Below are 23,316 nucleotides of genomic sequence, written 5' to 3' on the forward strand. Positions count from 1 at the left end.
TGACACTTGAATTTAAATGGTTAAACTGCAGTGTTTGGAGCTTTTTGGCCACCGCAGTTACAGGTAGATGTTGACTCCGCTCTTGAGCTGGCTTCATACAGCCCTTTGTGACATATAATGAAAATGTATATCATGTTTTTAAGGGGTTAAACCAGAGCTGGATCCAACCCAACACTGTTCAGTAAGGCTGTATTGCAAAAAGCTGAAGCCTAGTCTTTTTAAATGGAGGACATTTTCATGGATTGGTTACTCCAAAGTCTTCATTATGTACAATATATTTTTATATACAATATTCTTCAGTTATTCACTCCAGATCATATGTGAACCAAAACATGGATATGTTAAAGCTGGTTACTATTCCTGATTTTTTTTAAAAAGCATGCAGGCTTTAAAAAAAAATCATACCTTACAACTTCCCTGTTGCTCCTCTTCATCTCCTAACCGATCAACCACAGGTTTCCGAGATGGACTACTGTCAGTCACTGGCCACAGCAGTGACCAAGGCATCTCTGCTGAGGCCTGCGATTGGCTGCAGCGCTCACATGTCGGTTCAGGTGAGCAGCCAATCTCACACATCGTGTTCTGGCCGGCAGGAGATTGAGGCAGTGATGGAAGAGGAGCTGCAAGATACTGGAAAGGTCAGTAAAACATCTTTAATGGGTTCAAATATTTAGTCTGCAAGAAAACTAATGTCCCCAAAAGAACAATCTGCAGTTTTATTACTTTTACCACCAGCTGCTCTAATTCTTTCCAGAATTTCTTGGTCTTGCTTCTCCCACCACTTGTAGAACCATTGAAGAACACGAAGGTACGTGAGTAAAATCAGCCCAATATCCCTCACCTAAAAGGTGACGCTCATAAGTCGTTCTTGTAAAATGATCTGTATTGTATTTGTTCCGCAGTTCAGTGACGTTTACTATTTCCTACCACTGTGTACTCTACATTTGGTTTTACCTGTGACCAGGTAAATGCCAAGATCATATTTGATTTACTTGAGGGTACAAATAATGAGTAAGGTAACATCCTTTGATCATTCTAGCACACCATGACAAGTAAGTATTATAATTATCAGATTTCATCGTTCTCATGTTTCACAATGATTTCACACTTTCCTCCTCATTATGATTTGTTTGGTTAGTATTGGATGTATGCCTAAACAGCAAGTTGTATAAATTGACCAAATCTTCAGTGTTTCCACATAGTTCATTTACCAGCGTTTATACTGGAGATACACTTGCAAGAAGCACAGAAATGAAGACCATGTGTCTTCTCCTTGTGACTGCAGCTCTTTGTTGCTTTGGTAAGTTCCTCTGATTGTGTTACTATTCTGCTAGTAAGTTCAGTTTTGGAAGAATAATTGACCCACTTTATATCGTTGTTAGGTCTAATATTTTGCAGATTGATTTTATAATTGTTATAATTGTTTTTACCTTTTTTTTGCAAACATAGCTTTATATATATTTTTTTAATACAGAATTCCAAATTACCTGTATAGATTTCAGAGTTAAATTATAAAATGCTGTCTTTCTGCAACCACCAGTAGGGGGAGCTTAGGAGCATGCTAAAGACTTCTTTAAAGGGGTTTTCTCATGAAGCCGAGCCCCATGAATATGCCCAACTAGGGTATATGGACATCATAAAGTGGAAACCCCCTACTCAGAACTCTCCTCTATGAGCCAGTAAAAAGAAGAAGAGAACTACAACTCTGGTGCCACCTATTGGAAGTAGCAATCCTACAAGTCAACTTGTAGGATTGCTACTTCCAATAGGTGGCACTAGAGTTCTAGTTCTCTTCCTCTCTGAAGAGACAATTTGCATAATTAGCATATTTCCAAGAGGAGCATTGCAGCTTTAAGTCTCCTCATCTCGGCATGCTTAGCATGTCAATCTCCGCAAGGAAAAACGATACTTCTTTGATACCAGTAAAAAGAAACACTCTATAACAGTGGCAGACTCTGTCTAGCTGTCTTAATGGCTGCCACGTAAAACTACATTTTCCAGTGATAGTAACCTGTCTATCGGTCCCTTGACCTCTGAAGCCACTGATCTGAGTTGTGTGGTTGATATATAATTAGGACTTTACATGGAGTGGTGGGATTACCGAGGAGTAAGTCAAAATAATTTATTTACTCCAGAAAATTCTCTTTCTTTTCTGGCCAGTATTCAAATACCTTTTTAGCTGACAGTAAAATGTCATATACTGATATAGTCACCAGAAAAAGATGTACAAGTCCTATCCCCAGATATAAAGGAATGACATGGAAGATGCTTTCTGAGCCTTACCATGGCTCCAGAAATACAACAGAGCTGTCATTAAATCCTCTGCTGCCCCTGTACCAGTCTACACAGCAAAGCTGACAAGTGAGCAGCTGAAAACAGAAAATGTCAGACAAATGTATCGAGTATGGATAGTTACACTAATTAGTAATACTGACTCACAACTGAGAAAACAGCTTTAGAAATATGTTGATAATATAAACCCTATAAAAAATCATAAAGAGGCTGTCCCATCTAGGACATTTATGACATACTAACAGTATATGCCATATAATATTCTTGAGGGGACAATCCCATAAAATTTTAGTAATGATGTTTTAATAAGATTCCTTAAACTAAAACTGAAAGAAGAATGTAAAGAAATATTATCACAGAGCGATAAATAACTGTACTTCATATGTTTTAGCTCCTGCTGCGTCAAATGTTATCAGAGATGAAAATGGCTCTGTTGCAGGTCTAAGCTGCTTGCAGAAAGCTATAGTAAGTATTAGACCGAGTGTATCAGCAATGGCCTAGAAAAATAAAAAAAACTAATAGAGATTATTAGTAGTGATGAGCGAGTGTACTCGATGCTCGGGTGACCTCCGAGTATTTGTTAGTGCTCGGAGATTTAGTTTTCATCACGGCAGCTGAATGATTTACAGCTATTAGCCAGCCTGAGCACATGTGGGGGTTGCTTGGTTGCTAGGGAATCCCCACATGTAATCAAGCTGGCTAATAGCTGTAAATCATTCAGCTGAGGTGATGAAAACTTAATCTTCGAGCACTAAAAAATACTTGGAGATCACCCGAGCGTGCTCAGGAAAACTCAAGCAACGAGTACACTCGCTCATTACTACTAATTATTAGTTCTGAAATTTGAGTAAATAAAATAAGATTTGTAATGCGGTAACAGGGTGTGGTTTACAGCATTTATTCAAATGTGTGTCTACTTTTGCTGTCACAGCACATACACAATAGGTAGGGGTCTCGAAAGCAGACCACAGCCATCATGGCTACTTTCTCAGACTCTTAATATAGGATGATTCTTTACATGTGTTTCAAAATGAAAAAAAAAAAATACTGATTACTTTTTTCCTTTATTTTAGAGTGCCGATGTAAACGCTGCTAATGGTGTGATAGAATTTTTCTGCTCATGTATGAAATATAAGGTAAAAGGAATTCTAATATGGCCATTTACTGCATATTCGGACTATCCTTCATAGTGACTTATTTTTATGCCTAATGAATGTGATATATCTGCTTATTAGGATGATAAAACAGAACTAATCAAAGCATTAAAAGAACTTGAGGTAAGCAACACATAATATTAGCATGGAGCTCGGTTGATTTTCTCATTGCTCTGCATTGTAATCCACAATTTCATAGTTTATTAAAGACACTTCTGTATCAAAGAAATCTACAATATTTAATCATTCTATTCCAAGGCCTCTTCAATGTGATAATGTTATGCATGGTGCGGATGTCTTCCATATACGCCCCATACAGCGCTTACTGCACATGCCTGCCACATATGCCCCATACAGCGCTTACTGCACATGCCTGCCACATATGCCCCATACAGTGCCAGCTGCAGATGTCCTACAGAGTGCCTGCTACAGACGCATCAATATATTGTCTGCCCCATATGTTCCCATACAGTACCAGCCTCATATTCCACCCTAAAATGCCAGCCACAAATACACACTTATCGTCCGTATATCACCTCATTGCGATCAGACATGTGGCTATCATGTAATTCACCACAAAACAGTATAATAAATGTTGATGATACTTTTTGTAGCAGAAGTTTCCTCTCTTTTAATTTTAATTACCTGGATCATCATTTACTGTAATGTTTTCCATTCTCACCTAGGATGTCACTGGCTGCACCATGTTAGGATCAGGTCAAAATCCAGTAAGATTTTTTTTCACTAATTTTAATTTTTTTTTTAGATTTAAAGAAGTTGTCCCATAAACAAAGTACATTTTAATTAATAGATCTTGGAATAATAATACGTTTCATAATTTGATTTCTTAAAAATGTTCCTGTGCTGAAATAATCTTGTAAATGTGCCCCTTCTAAATACTGTTATTTGCTGTGTCCGACCACGTAGAGCTGCTCCAGTTCATGGTTGGCACATATCACAGCTCCTAGCCAGGGAAGGAAGCATACGTCACTTACGATAAGTGAGTATACAGACAAAACAGCAGGGGCTCACAAATGTTTGTTTGGGTGAGGGAATACATATCCCTGCCTGTTTGTTTTATCACAGGAGTGAGTGTTTTTGCTAGGTCACTAGTGTTGTTAGCTCATCATTAATCAAGTAAGGGAAATATAAGCTCGGTGGCCACTGGAAATCCTACATCACTGACTTGATTAATGGTGGGCTCAGAGGGGTGGAGATGAGGCAGAAACAGTTGCTAAAGTGATAAAACTGGCATGGAAATGTGTTACTTGAGAAAGTAGCAGCTGTGAGTCCCTGCTGTTTCAGTTTTATGCTCAATTATCATAAGTGACTTATACTTTCTTCCATGTCAAGGAGCTGTGATATGTGCTGACCATGAAGTGGAGCAGTTCTGCATGGTTGGACACAGCAAATACCAGTTTATAGCAGGGGCACATTTATAAGATTATCTCAGCACAGGAACTTTTTTTACACATCTAATTGTGGATTTTTTTATTATGCCAAAATCTATTTAAAAAAATCTGTCAGCAGGTTTTTGCTACCTCATCTGTGAGCATCATGATGTAAGCAAAGCGACCCTTAATCCAATGATGTATCACTCAGTTTACAAGGTAAAGCATTTCTGACACAGAGTTTTTAGATTTAGCATGAAGCAGAGCTGAGAAAACTAACCCCGTCCACAGCAAGCTCTCTATGTACATAGTCAATAGACAGTGAGCTGCTTATCACAGGAGGAGGCGGAGTCATACCAGGAGGCAATGGCGCTGCTGTGCCCAATCAATGATAAGCTACGGGTGCTAAAACAATCATTGCAAATAAACAAAACCACAGAGCTTGAAAAGAGAGGCATCGAGCATGCTGTCTTCAGATTACATAGCAAAAACCTGCTGACTGATTCCCTTTAATTAAAATATATTTTCTTCATGGGATAATCCCTTTTAGTACTTTTACATGTCAGTGGGAGAATGTATTTAATATACAACATCCATTAGTCTTACTGAACTCAATGAAACCAAGTGCATGAATCCCAATAAAGTGACTGTTATCTGCTGTCCCCAGGCGCATGGAACTACAGATGAAAAATATGCTCTTTCAGTCATTGCGCAGCTGCTGGTAAAAAAAGAACCTATTTACATTGTATTATATGAAACTTTGGTCATAATATGAAAGCATTGGACACTTTTGAAGCTCATGTCAGTATATTAATTGTTCGTATGTCAGTAATTGGTAATGTAGCTGCGATCAGTCCTACTGTGTTCATTACTTTAACACAACAGATTTACATGCACTGAAAGAAAAAGTCATTCCTATTGAATGACTGCAAAGCAGAAGTCTTAAAATAAAACTACATAATATATATATATATATATATATATATATATATATATATATATATATATATATATGCAGCGCCCCAGAGTCCTGGTCGTTGCAGTACTGTGGCTCCGCCGCTAAGGGGAGCTATGGTACGTCTGATGGCACTGAAGGAGTTCATCTGATCAGGTATCACAGACACCAATACATTTCACCGCCGGGCCTCCAGGGGGAGCTAAGGGTTCTATTTACTAGGCCACTCTCCACACACTGGTAAAACTGGGGGTCAGGCAGGAAGTTAGACAGAAAGCTGACTGGGTTGGAGCCAGGCAACACCTTGTGGCAGAGGGTGTTGCAGGGGAAGATTCGGTAGGGTCTCTGTCAGGGGTGGGATCCTGACAGAGGCTTGGCAAACTGAGAGAACGTAACGGGACCGTGCCTGCTCAGTATAGTGGCGGTGCCCAAGGAAGGACTAGAAGCGAGATAGATTGTGCTGAGTGAGAAACGAGATCAAAGCAACAAGGAGAATACCAGTAGGGGTCGTGCTGAAAGACCGAGGCAACATCCTACTGAGGCGCAACCAACCGATGGCCGGAACGCCGAAGGAAGTATTTCTATATACAGCTTCAGGCAATACTTCGAACCTACGGCAGGACAGTCAGTCTCAGGCGGGCTGTCTCACTTAAATCACCTATGCAGTCTTGGGGGGCAACTTGTGGAGAGGGGCGACTCTAGGGTCCCGGAAGAGCTCCGAGCCTACCCGTCAAACGGGTGCCGTCCTAACCGTAACATCAGGGAGGGACGGAGGATTAGCAGAACATCATCTAATCGAGTTGTGAGGGAACTTAAGAAACAGACACAACAGTTGTGGGGACTTTCCGTAAGCACAGCAGGGAAGGACCGCAACACATAGCGCAAGAAGGAAGGCACAGATTTCCACCTGTTAAGAGAACTCTGGAGGTGCCATCGGACCGGCCGGACTTGCGCAGCCTGGTGAACCGTATTCTGGACTGAGGACCCAGAGATCTTCAGTAAAGAGGTAAAGAGACTGCAACCTGGTGTCCTCGTTATTTACTGCACTGCACCACTACAGCCTCACCACCATTATCCATCATATCTATCACTGTACGCCCCTCGGCAGGGTCACGGACCGGGCCTAGCCACCATGACAACCCCAGAGCAGAGACTCAGAGGCCCGGTACCGGGTATCCCTCGGCCCTGCGGCAGTGGGGGCGCTACATATACAGTACAGACCAAAAGTTTGGACACACCTTCTCATTTAAAGATTTTTCTGTATTTTCATGACTATAAAATTTGTACATGAAAGCGAAACAACACCGTGAGCACAGCTACGAAGTGGTGCTATAGTTAGGCTCCCACGCCATATACTTAATCAACATAAAACTTAGCACTCAACTTAGGATGCTGGAACAGAAGAATTTATTTTGCAGTATACTCAAAACGTTTCGGTTCAACATGACTAGCGGTGGACTCCGCATCTGGCGGCATGCATGCCTACACCTCGCTCTCCTAAAGCACTTCTCTCTGCATACCTCTGTGGTCCCCCAGCATAGAATTTGTGTGGCCCACTGACTTCCGGCCCCATTCATCACATGTATTCCGTATACGTAACTGAAGAAGGTTCATGTTGAACCGAAACGTTTTGAGTATACTGCAAAATAAATTCTTCTGTTCCAGCATCCTACGTTGAGTGCTAAGTTTTATATAAAAATTGTACATTCACACTGAAGGCATCAAAACTATGAATTAACACGTGGAATTATATACTTAACAAAAAAGTGTGAAACAACTGAAAATATGTCTTATATTCTAGGTTCTTCAAAGTAGCCACCTTTTGCTTTGATGACTGCTTTGCACACTCTTGGCATTCTCTTGATGAGCTTGAAGAGGTAGTCACCGGGATTGGTTTTCACTTCACAGGTGTGCCCTGTCAGGTTTAATAAGTGGGATTTCTTGCCTTATAAATGGGGTTGGGACCATCAGTTGTGTTGTGCAGAAGTCTGGTGGATACACAGCTGATAGTTGTACTGAATAGACTGTTAGAATTTGTACTATGGCAAGAAAAAAGCAGCTAAGTAAAGAAAAACGAGTGGCCATCATTACTTTAAGAAATGAAGGTCAGTCAGTCCGAAAAATTGGGAAAACTTTGAAAGTGTCCCCAAGTGCAGTGGCAAAAACCATCAAGCGCTACAAAGAAACTGGCTCACATGAGGACCGCCCCAGGAAAGGAAGACCAAGAGTCACCTCTGCTTCTGAGGATAAGTTTATCCGAGTCACCAGCCTCAGAAATCACAGGTTAACAGAAGCTCAGATTAGAGACCAGGTCAATGCCACACAGAGTTCTAGCAGCAGACACATCTCTACAACAACTGTTACGAGGAGACTTTGTGCAGCAGGCCTTCATGGTAAAATAGCTGCTAGAAAACCACTGCTAAGGACAAGCAACAAGCAGAAGAGACTTGTTTGGGCTAAAGAACACAAGGAATGGACACTAGACCAGTGGAAATCTGTGCTTTGGTCTGATGAGTCCAAATTTGAGATCTTTGGTTCCAACCACTGTGTCTTTGTGCGACGCAGAAAAGGTGAACAGATGGACTCTACATGCCTGGTTCCCACCGTGAAGCATGGAGACACTGTTGGGGATTTATTCAAAATTGAAGGCCTACTTAACCCACATGGCTACCACAGCATCTTGCAGCGGCATGCTATTCCATCCAGTTTGCGTTTAGTTGGACCATCATTTATTTTTCAACAGGACAATGACCCCAAACACACCTCCAGGCTGTCTAAGCATCTCTGGGAACTCCTTCAAGATTGTTGGAAGACCATTTCCAGTGACTACCTCTTGAAGCTCATCAAGAGAATGCCAAGAGTGTGAAAAGCAGTCATCAAAGCAAAAGGTGGCTACTTTGAAGAACCTAGAATGTAGGACATAATTTCTTTTTGTAATTCGCTGTGCACGAATTCAGCAAAATGACTGCCAGATGGCTTCTATTTTGCTCAACCTTAGAAGACCGGCAAACTGTTAAAAAGCTAACAAAAAAGCCTAATATTCACTTCTCCGATCACCCTGCTCCTCACTCCCCTCTGTTGCACACCGTATCTTCAGCCTTGTCACTATAGGCTGGGACTTACGACCACGACCAAGCTTCGGGATTACAGTGCGTCGTAGGGCCGTGGCGCACCTCATTACATTAGAGTGTGCAAGATGTCCCAGGCTTGGCCATGACCGGAAGCCCCATTCTAGAGTGAAAACACCAGAGATGCGGCATACAGTGTCAGAAGCGAAAGGCCACAGACAGAACGCAGTGAGGAGCAGAGTGACTGGGTGGGTTAGCAATGCGATGAGTATTTTTATTTTTTTTATTTAACATTTCACTTTATTATTCTTTTTCCAGATCCCAGAGCATAATAAGGAACATTCAATTTGCAGTGAATAACTTTTCTGCAAATTGAATTTCAAGGCAAAATCCACACAATTCAAATTTTCCCTGATCCGCCAATCTCTAATCTTTGTTTTCAGTCATTAATCACCAATGACGCATTTCTTTTACAGGAGCAGCTTAGTGCCAATGCCTTCGAATTAGCAATCACTTGTGTTTTGCTGGTAAGTTTCCTTATGTTATACGATGAAAATGATAAATGTTCACATACATACATCAAGTAAAAGGCCTAGCCTAGTATATAATGTAATATATGCAATCTACAGGGAGTCATCTACCGGTGATGTGAGTGGTTTTGCTAGCACTGCTGTCCTGGTGTAAAATGACAGCTTCCCCAGACCTCGCTGGGTTATTACAACACGATATGGCGATACTATATATGTTCAATTCATGGAAAGTTGGAACAGTTACCAGATGTACAAATCAGGACCTTCAAATATTTTACTGATGGTCTTCTGTTAGGATCCGCTCTGTGCTTACACTACCTCTCCAGCGTCGAGTGAATTAAAGCATCAAAATACCATACCATGCAATATCAGCATATGTACCAGTTAGCGCTAAACTCTCAATTCTGAACTTTAGAACTGGACCTTTTACAAATCCTTCTTAGCTCAGTATCTGCACAGAGTGTTCTGCAGCCGCTTCCATCCTAAGCATAATCTGTACATGAGACACTGTAGAGTAGTCTAATCAGAGAGCAACCAATGCTCCCATTGCTGTATAGGACCTCAGCACTATATTTGGGTCAGACTGTAAAAATAATGTCCAGAAGTAAACATTCCCTTGAACTTGGTTTAGAGGTCTAAGGATGAAAACATGGTCTGTGTTTTTACATATGGGTAACGGATGATCTATTAAGATGGAATGCTGTTTCTACAACACTAATATTGTTTTTTTTATATATATATTGTAGGATGATATGCCTACAGATCTCACACCAAGTAGTAAAGACGACGCCGGTCAAGGGCATAAACGTACAACTCGTCAACTTTCAATTCTTGATCCAGTATTAAACATAGTGCCTGGGGGCAATCTAGTTCAAGGACTGTTGAATGGGCTGCTTGGAGGATTATTAGGTGGGCGAGGAGGTGGAGGGCTGCTTGGAGGATTATTAGGTGGGCAAGGAGGTGGAGGGCTGCTTGGAGGATTATTAGGTGGACAAGGAGGTGGAGGGCTGCTTGGAGGAGTATTAGGTGGACAAGGAGGTGGAGGGCTGCTTGGAGGATTATTAGGTGGGCAAGGACGTGGAGGAGGGCTGCTTGGAGGATTATTAGGTGGACAAGGAGGTGGAGGGCTACTTGGATCCTTATTAGGAAGCGGAGGGCCGTTAGGATTATTAGGTGGAGGGCTTGATGAAAGAGGGGGTCAAAACCAAGGAGGTTTAGTAGGAAATTTAGTTGGAGGTCTCACAGGTGGCGGCTTACTAGGAGGACTTGGACTTGGTTAAAAAAAGGTAAAAAAAAGAAATGTATGTGTGTTTAACCCTTTACTACCAACACCATTTTTTGTGATTTTTGATGTGTTCTGATCAAACAACAGTATCAATTTTACTTTTTCTTGCAATTACTATATATTATGTATGTTGTTTACAACATTTAAAAAAGAAAAAACTTCAATTGCTACAATTGAATTGGCACTGCATTAGTTATTAGAAAGTGATGGAAACGGCATAGTGCAGCCTCCTGTGCTGTATAGACACAGATATTCCCTCCTCAGTCATGAATTGCTGAGATATGAATATCCCTTTAACTACACTTCCATCATGCATAACAAGTAAGGTATTTTGAAAGTTGCAGCTAAGGTTCTGTTCACATGCCTGTTAGGACATACGCAGCGCTTCTCTGTTCCAATTTTAGGAACGGAAAAACTCACCAAGCAAAATGCTGCATCAGTTATACAAACAGAGGGAGAGAGGTCAAATTAATAATTTTTATGACAGTTTGGTATCTGTTTTTTCGTACACAAAGTTCTAACAGTGCCGAAGTTTTTTGTTTATTCTGAAACATGTAATCCAGATTTAGCCCATAATAAGTATCAGGGACCCTCTACTTTCATTTTCATTACTGACACAACAGATCACTTATTTAGTTTGGGTGCTCCCAATATTATGAAGCTCAAAAATATGAACACTGAAAGGGACTATCGAAATGAGCATGTGAACAGGGCCTTAAAGGGATTGGTCACTACTTGGACAACCCCTTTTTAAACACTATATTCCGCAATGTAAAATAAGATACTCTAGGCTCACTTCCTGTACCGATGCCATGTGAGCACTGCAACCAATCACAAGCCACTGCTGAGCTGCTGTTCTCTCGCCTCCTTTGGCTGAACCGTGCACGTGCTGGGAAAGTGTGAGAATTGCAGCACATCAGTGACTACTGATTGGCTGCAGGGCTCACGTGACACAGTAATGTCACATGACATGAGCCTAAAGAAACCCAGCACCGACATTGCAGGAACGTCGCTGGTACGTGAGGTGAGTGTAAGGCATTCAAACTATACATTGGGGAATATAGTATTTTAGAAGGGGTTGCCTATGTAGTGGACAACTCCTTTAAAGGCAACTTGTCACTGGAAAAATTGCTATTAATCTGCAGATATGGGGTTAATCTGCATGTTAATATTATTCTTTACCTGCCCGGCACCCGCACTTACCCGAATGCTGCTGGGAGGAAATTAACTTTATTCTCCTCGTCAACTTTCGGTTTCAGTTTATTTTTTAAGGAACCCAACAGCATAGCCTGCTACTCTATTCTAGAAAACCATAATTTAATGTTATGACAGAAGCTGTGGTATGCCCTTCCATTTTGTTTATGCACTATGCAGTATACCTTTCTTTTTTAAATCTGTACCTTAAAGGGAATCCATCATCAAGTTTTTGTTATCCCATAAGAGAACAGCATGATGAAGAGGCAGAGACCTTAATTCCAAGTCATATTTCACATACTAGGCTAGTTGCTGTAGCTTTCATAAAATCCCTGTTTTATCTGCTGCAGATCTACCAGTTCTCTGAATGTTGAGCACTATTACCCTGTCCACACCACAGATTTCTGTGTAGACTGTGCATAGGCAGAAAGCTGCCAATTGGTGGTGGTGGGGGAGATACAGAGCTCATGAAAATGGTTGGATTATCTGGTAGCAGCTTTATTAGTTATCTAGTGATAATCTCCTGCTAATAAAACAGTGATTTTATCAAAACTACAACAAGAAGCCCAGTGAGTGACACATCACTGGAATTATGGTCTCTGTCTCTACATTATACTGTTGTCAGGTTAGATGGCAAAAGCTGGTGACAGATTCCCTTTACCTGTACATATGTGATGTGAAGTTACATTCATCTCAAGCAAATGTACATTTTACTGATTTTAAAAATGATGTTTTTTTAAGTATTTAAGATATAACATTAAGTATAAACTACACTGATGCCATTGTTTATTCTCACAGTATGGTTCTACAGGTAATGCACCTAATAGTTTTTTTTTTCCTTTTGTTTTCACAGGAAGCCAAGGTCACAATCCCGATGAGTTTGGAATGTAATATGCAGATGCAATCAACCATCTCCATTTATAGTTTAGTGTTGTTGATCAAAAATCTAATAAACTCATTGAAAATAAGTATTTGTCACAGTTTTTGTCTTGACTGATTAGCTTCACGAATCATACAGTGCCCATTTAGTGCTATAATGTGCCCACATGGCATCAAGAATTGTGAAACAGTGCCCGCTGACTGATATACCTTGCGCAATAAGTAGTATATGCAGTACCCACACAGAATTATAATGGGTGGAAATAAGGCATAGTAGCATCAAAACTTGTGTGCCACCTACACAAATTACTAATGTTATGAGGAATAGGCTGGCAAAATTGTCAAGATGGTGCTGGTGCCATTATCATTTCATCTGTACTTACCCATTAACATTTCAAAGAGAACCTGATACGTGATGTGTATGTAAGGAGGGTTACAAGTAAACTGTGGTATTTTACCCGTTTTTTAAAATCTAGAATATCATGTGAAATTATAAGGCCGGCGTCACACTCGGCGTAAGAAAATACGGTCCGTATTTTACGGCCGTAATACGGAGAAATGTTCCCAAAATAGTGATCCGTAGGCAGGGTGTGTCAGCGTATTTTGCGCATGGCATCCTCCGTATGTAATCCGTATGGCATCCGTACTGCGATATTTTCTCGCAGGCTTGCAAAACCGACTTCTAATGGATTTATGTGCTCAAATGTTCGGGAAAACATATATATACAATATATATATATATATATATATATATATATATATATATATATATATATATATATAGCTGTAGCGCCCTCACTGCCGCAGGGCCGAGGGGTACCCGGTACCGGGCCTCTGAGTCTCTGCTCTGGGGGTTGTCACGGTGGCTAGACCCGGTCCGTGACCCTGCCGTGGGGCGCCCGATAATAGGTGGAGGGAATAGTGATGATGTTATGGTGCGGTGCAGTGCCGGTCGCAGTAAATCACAAGGACACAAGGGTGCAGTCTCTTTACCTCTTTACTGAAGATCTCAAGTCCCCAATCCGGAATACGGTTAACCAGGCTGCGCAAGTCCGGCCGGTCCAATGGCACCTCCAGGATTCCCTTTGCAGGTGGAAATCAGTATCTACCTGCTAGCGCTGGTGTGTTGTGGTCCTCCCCTGCTGAGCTTACGGGATAGTACCCCACAACTGTTGTGTCTGTTTCTCGTGTTCCCTCACAACTCGTTCGGATGATGTTCTTCCCTCTGTCCCTCCCTGATGTTCTGGTTAGGACGGCACCCGTATGACGAGTAGGCTCGGAGCTCTTCCGGGACTCTAGAGTTGCCCCTCTCCTAGTGTGCCCCCCATGTCTTCATAGGTGATGTATGTGAGACAGCCCTCCTGTGACTGACTGTCCTGCCGTTGGTTTGAAGTATGGCTTGGAACTCTATACTTCCTCGGCGTTCCAGCCACCGGTAAATTGCGCCTCAGTAGGATGTTGCCTCGATCTTACAGCACGACTCCTACTGGAATTTCTCCTCTTGCTTTGATCTCGTTTCTCACTCAGCACAATAAATCTCGCTTCTTATCCTTTCTTAGGGCACCGCCGCTATACTGAGCAGGCACGGTCCCGTAACGTTCTTGCTCGTAGCCAGGCCTCTGTCAGGATCCCACCCCTGACAGGGACCCTACCGAATCTTCCCCCACAACACCCTCTGCCACAAGGTGTTGCCTGGTTCCAACCCAGTCAGCTTTCTCTCCTAACTTCCTGCCTAACCCCCAGTTTTACCAGATTGTGAGGAGTGGCCTAATGAATAGAACCCTTAGCTCCCCCTGGAGGCCAGACTGTGAAATGTATTGGTGTATGTGATACCTGGTCAGATGAATCCCTTCAGTGCCATCAGACGTACCATAGCCCCCCATAGTGGCGGAGCAACAGTACTGCAATGACCAGGACTCTGGGGCGCTGCATATATATATGTCATTGAGACACATATATATATATATATATATATATATATATATATATATATATATAGTCTGTATTTATATTTACTACAGCGCGATATCTGTGAAAAGCCGGTAATTCAATTGCCGGCTTTTCATTTCTCCTTCCCAAACCCGACAGGATATGAGACATGGTTTACATACAGTAAACCATCTCATATCCCCATTTTTTTTGCATATTCCACACTACTAATGTTAGTAGTGTGTATGTGCAAAATTCGGGCGCTGTAGCTGCTAAAATAAAGGGTTAAATGGCGGAAAAAATTGGCGTGGGCTCCCGCGCAATTTTCTCCGCCAGAGTGGTAAAGCCAGTGACTGAGGACAGATATTAATAGCCAGGAGAGGGTCCATGGTTATTGGCCCCCCCGTGGCTAAAAACATCTGCCCCCAGCCACCCCAGAAAAGGCACATCTGGAAGATGCGCCTGTTCTGGCACTTGCCACTCTCTTCCCATTCCCGTGTAGCGTTGGGATATGGGGTAATGAAGGGTTAATGTCACCTTGCTATTGTAAGGTGACATTAAGCCAGATTAATAATGGAGAGGCGTCAATTATGACACCTATCCATTATTAATCCAATTGTTGAAAGGGTTAAAAAACACACACACACATGATTTAAAAGTATTTTAATGAAATAAACACAGCGGTTGTTTTAATATTTTATTGCTCTCTCAATCCATTTGCAGACCCTCGCTTCGCAAAACAATAAACCCACAATATACATACCTTCTGCTGACCCGTCACGTCCCACGAGGTAATCCATCTGAAGGGGTTAAAATAATTTACAAGCAGGAGCCCTGCAAATGCAGCTGTGCTCGTGCTTGTAATTCCCCGGCGAATGAAGGAAATGTAGGTCATTGACCTACGTTTCCTTCAGTCGCGGTGATGCGCCCCCTGGTTGCAAAAAAAGTGCAATCCCACACTGGTTTTTTGCTTGGCTTTTTTGCTTGGTTCACTAAATGCTAAAAATGACATGCCATTATGATTCTCCAGGTCACTACGAGTTCAGACACCTAACATGTCTAGGTTATTTTTTGCCTAAGTGGTGAAAAAAATTTCCAAACTTTGCTAAAAAAAAAAAAAAATGCGCAATTTTCCGATACTCGTAGCGTCTCCATTTTTCATGATCTGGGGTCGGTTGAGGGCTTATTTTTTGTGTGCCGAGCTGGCATTTTTAATGATTCCAATTTGGTGCAGATACGTTCTTTTGATCGCCCGTTATTGCATTTTAATGCAATGTTGCGGCGACCAAAAAAAACATAATTCTGGCGTTTCGATTTTTTTTCTCATTACGCCGTTTAGGGATCAGTTTAATGCTTTTTTTTATTGATAGATCGGGCGATTCTGAACGTGGCGATACCAAATATGTGTAGGTTTGATTTTTTTTATTATTGATTTATTTTGATTGGGGCGAAAGGGGGGTGATTTAAACTTTTATATTTTTTTTATTTTTTTCACATTTTTTTTAACTTTTTTTTAACTTTTACCATGCTTCAATAGCCTCCATGGGAGGCTAGAAGCAGGCACAGCACGATCGCCTCTGCTACATAGCAGCGATCTGCTGTTCGCTGCTATGTAGCAGAAAATCAGGTGTGCTGTGAGCGCCGACCACAGGGTGGCGCTCACAGCTGCCGGCGATCAGTAACCATAGAGGTCTCAAGGACCTCTATGGTTACAATGGAGAAGCATCGCCGACCTCCGATCATGTGACGGGGGTCGGCGATGCGCTCATATCCGGCCGCCCGGCCGGATGCGGTAGTTAAATGCCGCTGTCTGCGTTTGACAGCGGGATTTAACTAGTTAATAGCGGCGGGTGAATCGCGATTTCACCCACTACTATTGCGGGCACATGTCAGCTGTTCAAAACAGCTGACATGTCCCGGCTTTGATGCGGGCTCACCGCGGAGCCCTGCATCAAAGCAGGGGAGCTGACCTCGGACGTACTATCCCGTCCGAGGTCAGTAAGGGGTTAAAGGGAACCTTTCATGTCCCCAAGCACCACTGGCCTGCAATGGGGCTAATCTGCAGGTTAATAGCATTCTAAATCCATGTGGTCGTTGTAGTGAAAGCGAGACTATTGTCTGAAATAAACTTTATTCCTCCCTGCAGCCTCCAGCTTTCACTCATAGGGGTGTGGCTTCAGTCACTGCTAGGTATACAGTGAGCGGAGGCTGTGACCACTCTCCCAGCACTGACAGACAACTGGCTCAGCAGTGCATCAGTACAGAGCCAGGTGTGAGTCAATGTATTGAAGGGTGACTGAAACCATGCCGGCCACATCTCTATGACTGAAAGCTGGAGGCTGCCGGAAGGAGGATAGTTCATTTCTTCCCTGCAGTGGGGCTTTCAGTGCGGTGGCCCAGCAGCTTTAGAACGCTATTAACCTGCATGTTAACCCCATATCTGCAAGTTAACAGTACTTAATGACATAACAAGTTCCCTTTAGCCCCTTTCTGACATCAGACATAATAATCCGTCCATGTGCCCTGGGCCTACTTGACCAGGAACGGATTATTACATCTAAGTGATCGCCCGCTCACAACAGTGGTGCACGGGTGATCCCCGCCAGGCGTCATCTGATTCTGACAGCTGACACCTGGCACCTGACCACTCCCACCATTTTAACCCCCTGAACACGATCGTAGCATTACGGAAGCTGGAGAGGAATGACAGCCCCCTGCCTTTAGATCTGAGACCCAGCGGCGTGACTCGGGGTCCCTATAGTTGCCATGGTGACACGATGTCATCATGACATCCGGGTCACCAGACCTAGCAAACTTGCTGACCATGCTGCAAGTTTTCGCAGCATGGGAATCCTGCTTCTTCTCCATGCTGTAGAAGCAATCAGCATGCAAAAAATTATAGTCCCATATTGGGACAAAGTTAAAAAATTATAATTGTAGAAATATTTAAAACAAAAAATCAAAAATAATAAAAAAAAAATTAAAAGATATTGTATCTCTAAATAAATATTTGAATGACAAAAAAAATCCAAAACAATAAAAGTACACATATTTGGTGTCACCGCGTCCGCAAGACCCGACCTATAAAACTGTCCAACTAGTTAACCCCTATACTGAACACCATAAAAAAAATGAAAACAAGGCAAAAAACAATGCTTTATCAATCATACCGCCAAACAGAAAGTGGAATAAAAAGACGGATATAAATAAACATGGAGCTGCTGAAAACATAATTTTGTCCTGCAAAAATCAAACCATCATGCAGCTCCATCAGCGGAAAAATAAAAAAGTTATAGCTCTCGCAATAAAGCAATGCAAAAATAATTATTTTTTCTCTAAAAGAGCTTTTATTGTATAAAAGCGCCAAAACATAAAAAAACCATATAAATGAAGTATCGCTGTAATCGTACTGACCCGAAAAATAAAACTACCTTATCAATTTTACCACACACGGAAAATGGAACGGTATAAACCTCCTCCCCAAAAGAAATTCCTGAATTGCTGTTTTTTGTTTATTCTGCCTCCCAAAAATCGGAATATAAAGCAATCAAAAAATGTCATGTGACCAAAAATGGTACAAATAAAAACGTCAACTAGTCCCGCAAAAAAAAACAAACACCTCGCATAACTCTGTGGGCCAAAATATGGAAACATTATAACCCTCAAAATCTGGTGATACAAAAAATATTTTTTGCAATAAAAAGCGTCGTTTAGTGTGTGACTACTGCCAAACATAAAAACCAGATATAAATCTGGTATCACTGTAATCACACCGACCAGAAGAATAAAGTATTGTCTAATCACTTATACCGCACGAGGAACGGCGTAAAAAATAAAGCCAGTTCTTCACATGCTGTTGATTTTTTCATTCTCTCCCAAAGATCGAAGTAAGGCTTGGCACACATTTATCCTGCGCTCTGTGTTGAGCTCTTACACTGGGGTTTCAGAGTAAATCTCTGAAATACATGATTCAGATGGACCCTCTGGCAGAAGTTTTCCTATAGTGAGGCAGATAGAAGCACTGTAAACACCGTCTGACCTGTGATCGGGCAGTGTCGGTCTTTTTAGGATTGCATAAAAGTGCCGTTAGCCACAACTTTGTGCACTTCTGAAAAGGACACCGCTGAACAGAGGCCAGACAGAGTCCAGAGTAACTCTGCTGTGCCATTACAGTGAATAGCTCCCTCAGGGGTTTCATCTGAATCACAGATGGAGATTTAGATGGAAACCTCAAAGTAAGTGGTCAGCGTAGAGTGCCGGATAAATGTGATCCCAAACATTATGTAAAATGTTCTCAATAAAAGCTTCAACTCTATCCACAAAAAAAGCAAGTCCTCACTCAGGTCTGTCATCTGTTAAAGGAAATATAGGGGGCTTCCACGTTACTGGTAGTACAAAGGCTCAGGAAAAGCGAAATGGCTCCTCACCCACCAAAAGAAATTCAGCAAATTCTGTACTCCCAAATACAAATGCCCCCTCCCTTCTGAGCCCCACAGTGTACATAAACCACATATAGCTTCCACGTTTGGCATTTCTGAAGCGTTGAGAGCCCGCCTAACTTACAGGTGCATGCCTCCAGAAGCACGGGCTGGGCATAACGTACTGGTGACTGCAACGTACTGATTACTACAGCGTACTGGCCACTACAACGGCAGTTTGCACTTTTCACTCGGCAATATTCATTGCTGCTTGTTTCTGGAAAATACCCATGGAATCAAAATCGTCACCACACCTGTACATAAATTCCCCAAGGGGTATAGTTTCCCAAATGGGGTCACTTGAGGGGGGATTCTGCTCTTCTAGCAATTAGGGGCTCTGTCCACAAAGTCTTCTAGGAAAATCTGCGCTCCAGGAGGCAAATAGCGCTCCGCTCCTTCCGAGTCTCACCTTTATGGCTAGGTGGCACCGTACAGCCACAAGTTTTATTCTAATTTGGGACTAGCTATCCCTTTCTGTCTTGATCTCTAAGGCCGGTTTCACACGTCAGTGGCTCCGGTACTTGTGGTGACAGTTTCCTCAAGTACCAGAGACACTGACACACGTTGACACATTAAAATAAATGTGTCTCTGCAGATGTCAGCGTGTTTTCATGGACCGTATGTCCGTTTGCAAAACACGGAGACATGTCAGTGTTCGTGGGAGCGCACGGATCACACGGACCCATTAAAGTCAATGGGTCCGTGTAAACACGTACCGCACATGGATGCTGGAGAAAACGGTACCGGAGTTATCCGTATCCGTGTGCGCACGTAGGCCATCCGTGTGATGTCCGTGTGTCCATTTTTAGGGTCCGTGTGCTGTCAGTGTGCTGTATGTGTTTCCGTGTCCGTGTATTGAAACAATTTTTTCAGTTTTAACCCTATGACAGGAAAAACACACACGGACAGCACACGGATCCCACACGGATGGCCTACACACTGATACGGATAACTACGGTACCGTTTTCTCCGGTACCGGAATTATCTGGACGTGTGAGACTGGCCTTACAATGTTTTTAAGAGGATTTGAATAAAGATAAAGTTTTTTATAATCAAGAAGATGTGTTCATGGATTAATTTTGCATGCGGACTTGAACGCTATTCCATGCACCTTCGTGGATAACTGCACCTGCTGTGGACAATTCAAGAGTGAGCTGATGATTGATGAACTTTTCCTTATATTTTACAGCCACATATGGGGTATTGCTACGTTCAGTAGAATTTGTGGGACAAATTTTGGTGTCATTATTACCCACTTCTTGTGTGAAAATGTAAAATCTTTGGCTAAAACAACATTTTGGTGGTACAAATGTAGTTATTTTGTCTTCACTGCCCAATGGTATAAAATTCTGTGACACACCTGTGGTGTCAATATGATCACAGCCCTAGATGAATTCATTGAGAGATGTAGTTTGTAAAATGGGGTCACTGAGGTGTTCTGCTGTTCTGGCATCTCATGGGGCTCTCCCAGTGGGTCACGGCACCTGCAAACCATAACAGTAAAATCTAGCACTCCTTGCCTTCTGAGCTTTGCACTGTACCTGAAAAATATTTACATGTAGGGTATTAGCGCACTCAGGAAAAAATGGACCTTAGTTTGTTGTAAAATAAAATTTCCTGTTAGCCCTTAGAAAAATTTAAAACTTGGGGTTAAAACAACATTTAAAGGTATGTTCCCACAGTCAGTATTAGGCAGCGCTTCAGACACCGCACACATCTGCTCCGTCCAAAGCGCTGCCGGCTTTTGAACGCAAGTGATTCCACATGTGTTCATTGAACCGTGCGGATTCACCTTGTCAAATTCATTGTACGGGTGATATTTATCTTGCGGAGACTGAGCGTTTCCACAAGATAAATAGACATGCTGTGGTCTGGAAATATGCGTGGCATGTCCGTCTCCGCAGGGAAGCAGGAGGTTTCTGTTGTTCTGGCACCTCAGAGGCTCTGCTAATGTGTCATGGCACCCTCAAACCATTCCAGCAAAATCTGAACTCCAATATGGTGCTTCTTTCCCTTCTGAGCTTTGCAGTGTGCCTCAAAAGTAGTATTCCCCCACATATGGGTTTTCGGTGTACTCAGGAGAAATTGCACAACAAATTGCATGGTGAAATTTTTCCTGTTACCCTTATGAAAATGCAATATTTTGATATTTTGTACTAAAAGCCTATTTGTGGAGAAATGTGTGTTTTTTTATTTTTATGGCTCAATGTTATAAACTTTTCTGAAGCACCTGAGGGTTCAATGTGCTCACTAGGGTTGAGCGACTTTGACTTTTTTAGGGTCGAGTCATGTTTTGCGAAACCCGACTTTTTGAAGTGTCGAGTCGGGCGAAATCGGCCGATTACTGCCAAAAGTCGAGGATCGGTCAGAACACGAAACCCTATGCACGTCAATGGGGAAAATTCATTGGGGAAAATTCATTGGGGAAAATTCATTCTCTCTCTCTCTCTCTCTCCCTCTCCCTCTCTCTCTCTCTCTCTCTCTCTCTCCCCTCCGTCCCAGCACAGAAAATCTCGTGTTACACATTGCAAATCCCTACTGCGCACAAGCGATAAAATGATGATAGGCGTGCACGCCCCTAACCCCTACGTCATCACTCTGCCCACACTCCTTCATTGGCTGAAAAAATGGCGCTAAAGGCGTCATACGAAACGCGACTTTGGCGCCAAGATCGCGTACCGCATGGCCGACCCCACACAGGGATCGGGTCGGGTTTCATGAGACGCCGACTTTGCCAAAAGTCGGCGACTTATGAAAATGAACGATCCGTTTCGCTCAACCCTAGTGCTCACCACACATCTAGATCAGTTCTCTGAGGGGTCTAGTTTTCAAAATGGTGTCACTTGTGCGGGATTTTCACTGTTTAGGCACATCAGAGTCTCTCCAAACACGTCATGGCGTCTGCCAATTGTTACAGCAAATTTTGCATTCAAAATGTCAAATGGTGCTCCTTCCCTTCTGAGCTCTGCCGAACGCCCAAACAGTGGTTTTCTCCCTCATATGGGGTATCGATGTACTCAGGAGAAATTGCACAACAAATTTTGAGGTCCATTTTTTTCCTCTTACGCTTGTCAAAATAAAAAAAAATTGGATCTGAAGTAAATTTTTTGGGAAAAAAGTTAAATGTTCATTTTTTTCCCACATTCCAAAAATTCCTATGAAGCACCTGAAGTGTTAATAAACTTCTTGAATGTGGTTTTGAGCACCTTGAGGGGTGTAGTTTTTAGAATGGTGTCACTTTTGGGTATCTTCTATCATATAGACCCCTCAAAGTGACTTCAAATGTGATGTGGTCCCTGTAGCACAGCCCTATTCACTTGAAGGAGCCAGGGTATTGTATAGGTAGTGTTGCCCTTGATAAGGGTCTAAAAACAAATGATATCAACAGTACAACTAGATTTGAGCACTCTGTGACCCCACTCAGATGACTAGAACAGTGCATCATCTGGCGGGGAAACAACTACATTTTTTCCCTGCTTCTTATCCTAATTTATACAAGCATATTTTTATTCTCCGCCCACGGACAGTCACTGACAAGTCTCTACCTTTATTACTCGTGTAAGTATGTTTTTCTCTGAAATGCTGCAACGTTTGAGAGACGAACATAGATGACTGTGATTGTATAGCCAGTGGCTGATACATGCTGCCCATGGTTTGCGCAGCATGTATCACCTGACGGGTGCCTTTAAGCAATTTGTATGTTTGATGATTAATTATATAATTGAAAAATTACAGTTCTGTTAGTCAGTCAAAAAGGTTAATAAACCTGAATGATTAAGTAAAAGTGAAGATTTGTCTTTCTTAGGAGAATATCTATGTGTGCAGAATTATTATGCATATAAATGAAAAATGTGTCTATTCTCATCACAATTGTTTTATTTTATCTCTTAAAGTGAGAGTATTAACAAAATAACTCAAATGTACAAAAATATATTGTCTGACATCTATATCCGCACCCCTATGCACCTTACATAGCGGTCCCTCTGTGTGTGTCCAGTTGTGTTACTGTTATGGACACCTTCAGGTTATATTCTGGCACCATTTCTGTGGCCTTGCACTCCTTTAACTTCGCGATGAAGAAACCAGACTGCTTTACAAAAATATAGTCTTGTTTGCTGAAGATTACATTTATATACAAAAAGAAGCAGGAACAATGCTTAA

General features: G+C 42.1%; 1 protein-coding gene across 1 annotated transcript; it reads left to right on the top strand.

Annotated features, from left to right (window-relative positions):
• The first annotated feature begins 1,204 nt into the window (after positions 1-1,204).
• LOC143773769 (uncharacterized) lies at positions 1,205-12,830 on the top strand. The gene is made up of 9 exons (XM_077261120.1): positions 1,205-1,300; positions 2,684-2,757; positions 3,366-3,428; positions 3,528-3,569; positions 4,133-4,174; positions 5,505-5,558; positions 9,337-9,387; positions 10,137-10,676; positions 12,723-12,830. Exons 1-8 carry the CDS (start codon positions 1,252-1,254, stop codon positions 10,668-10,670), a joined length of 909 nt encoding a protein of 302 aa, XP_077117235.1. The 5' UTR covers positions 1,205-1,251; the 3' UTR covers positions 10,671-10,676; positions 12,723-12,830.
• Positions 12,831-23,316: the final 10,486 nt, after the last annotated feature.

Source organism: Ranitomeya variabilis, chromosome 5, assembly GCF_051348905.1.
Source record: "Ranitomeya variabilis isolate aRanVar5 chromosome 5, aRanVar5.hap1, whole genome shotgun sequence".
Taxonomy (NCBI): domain Eukaryota; kingdom Metazoa; phylum Chordata; class Amphibia; order Anura; family Dendrobatidae; genus Ranitomeya; species Ranitomeya variabilis.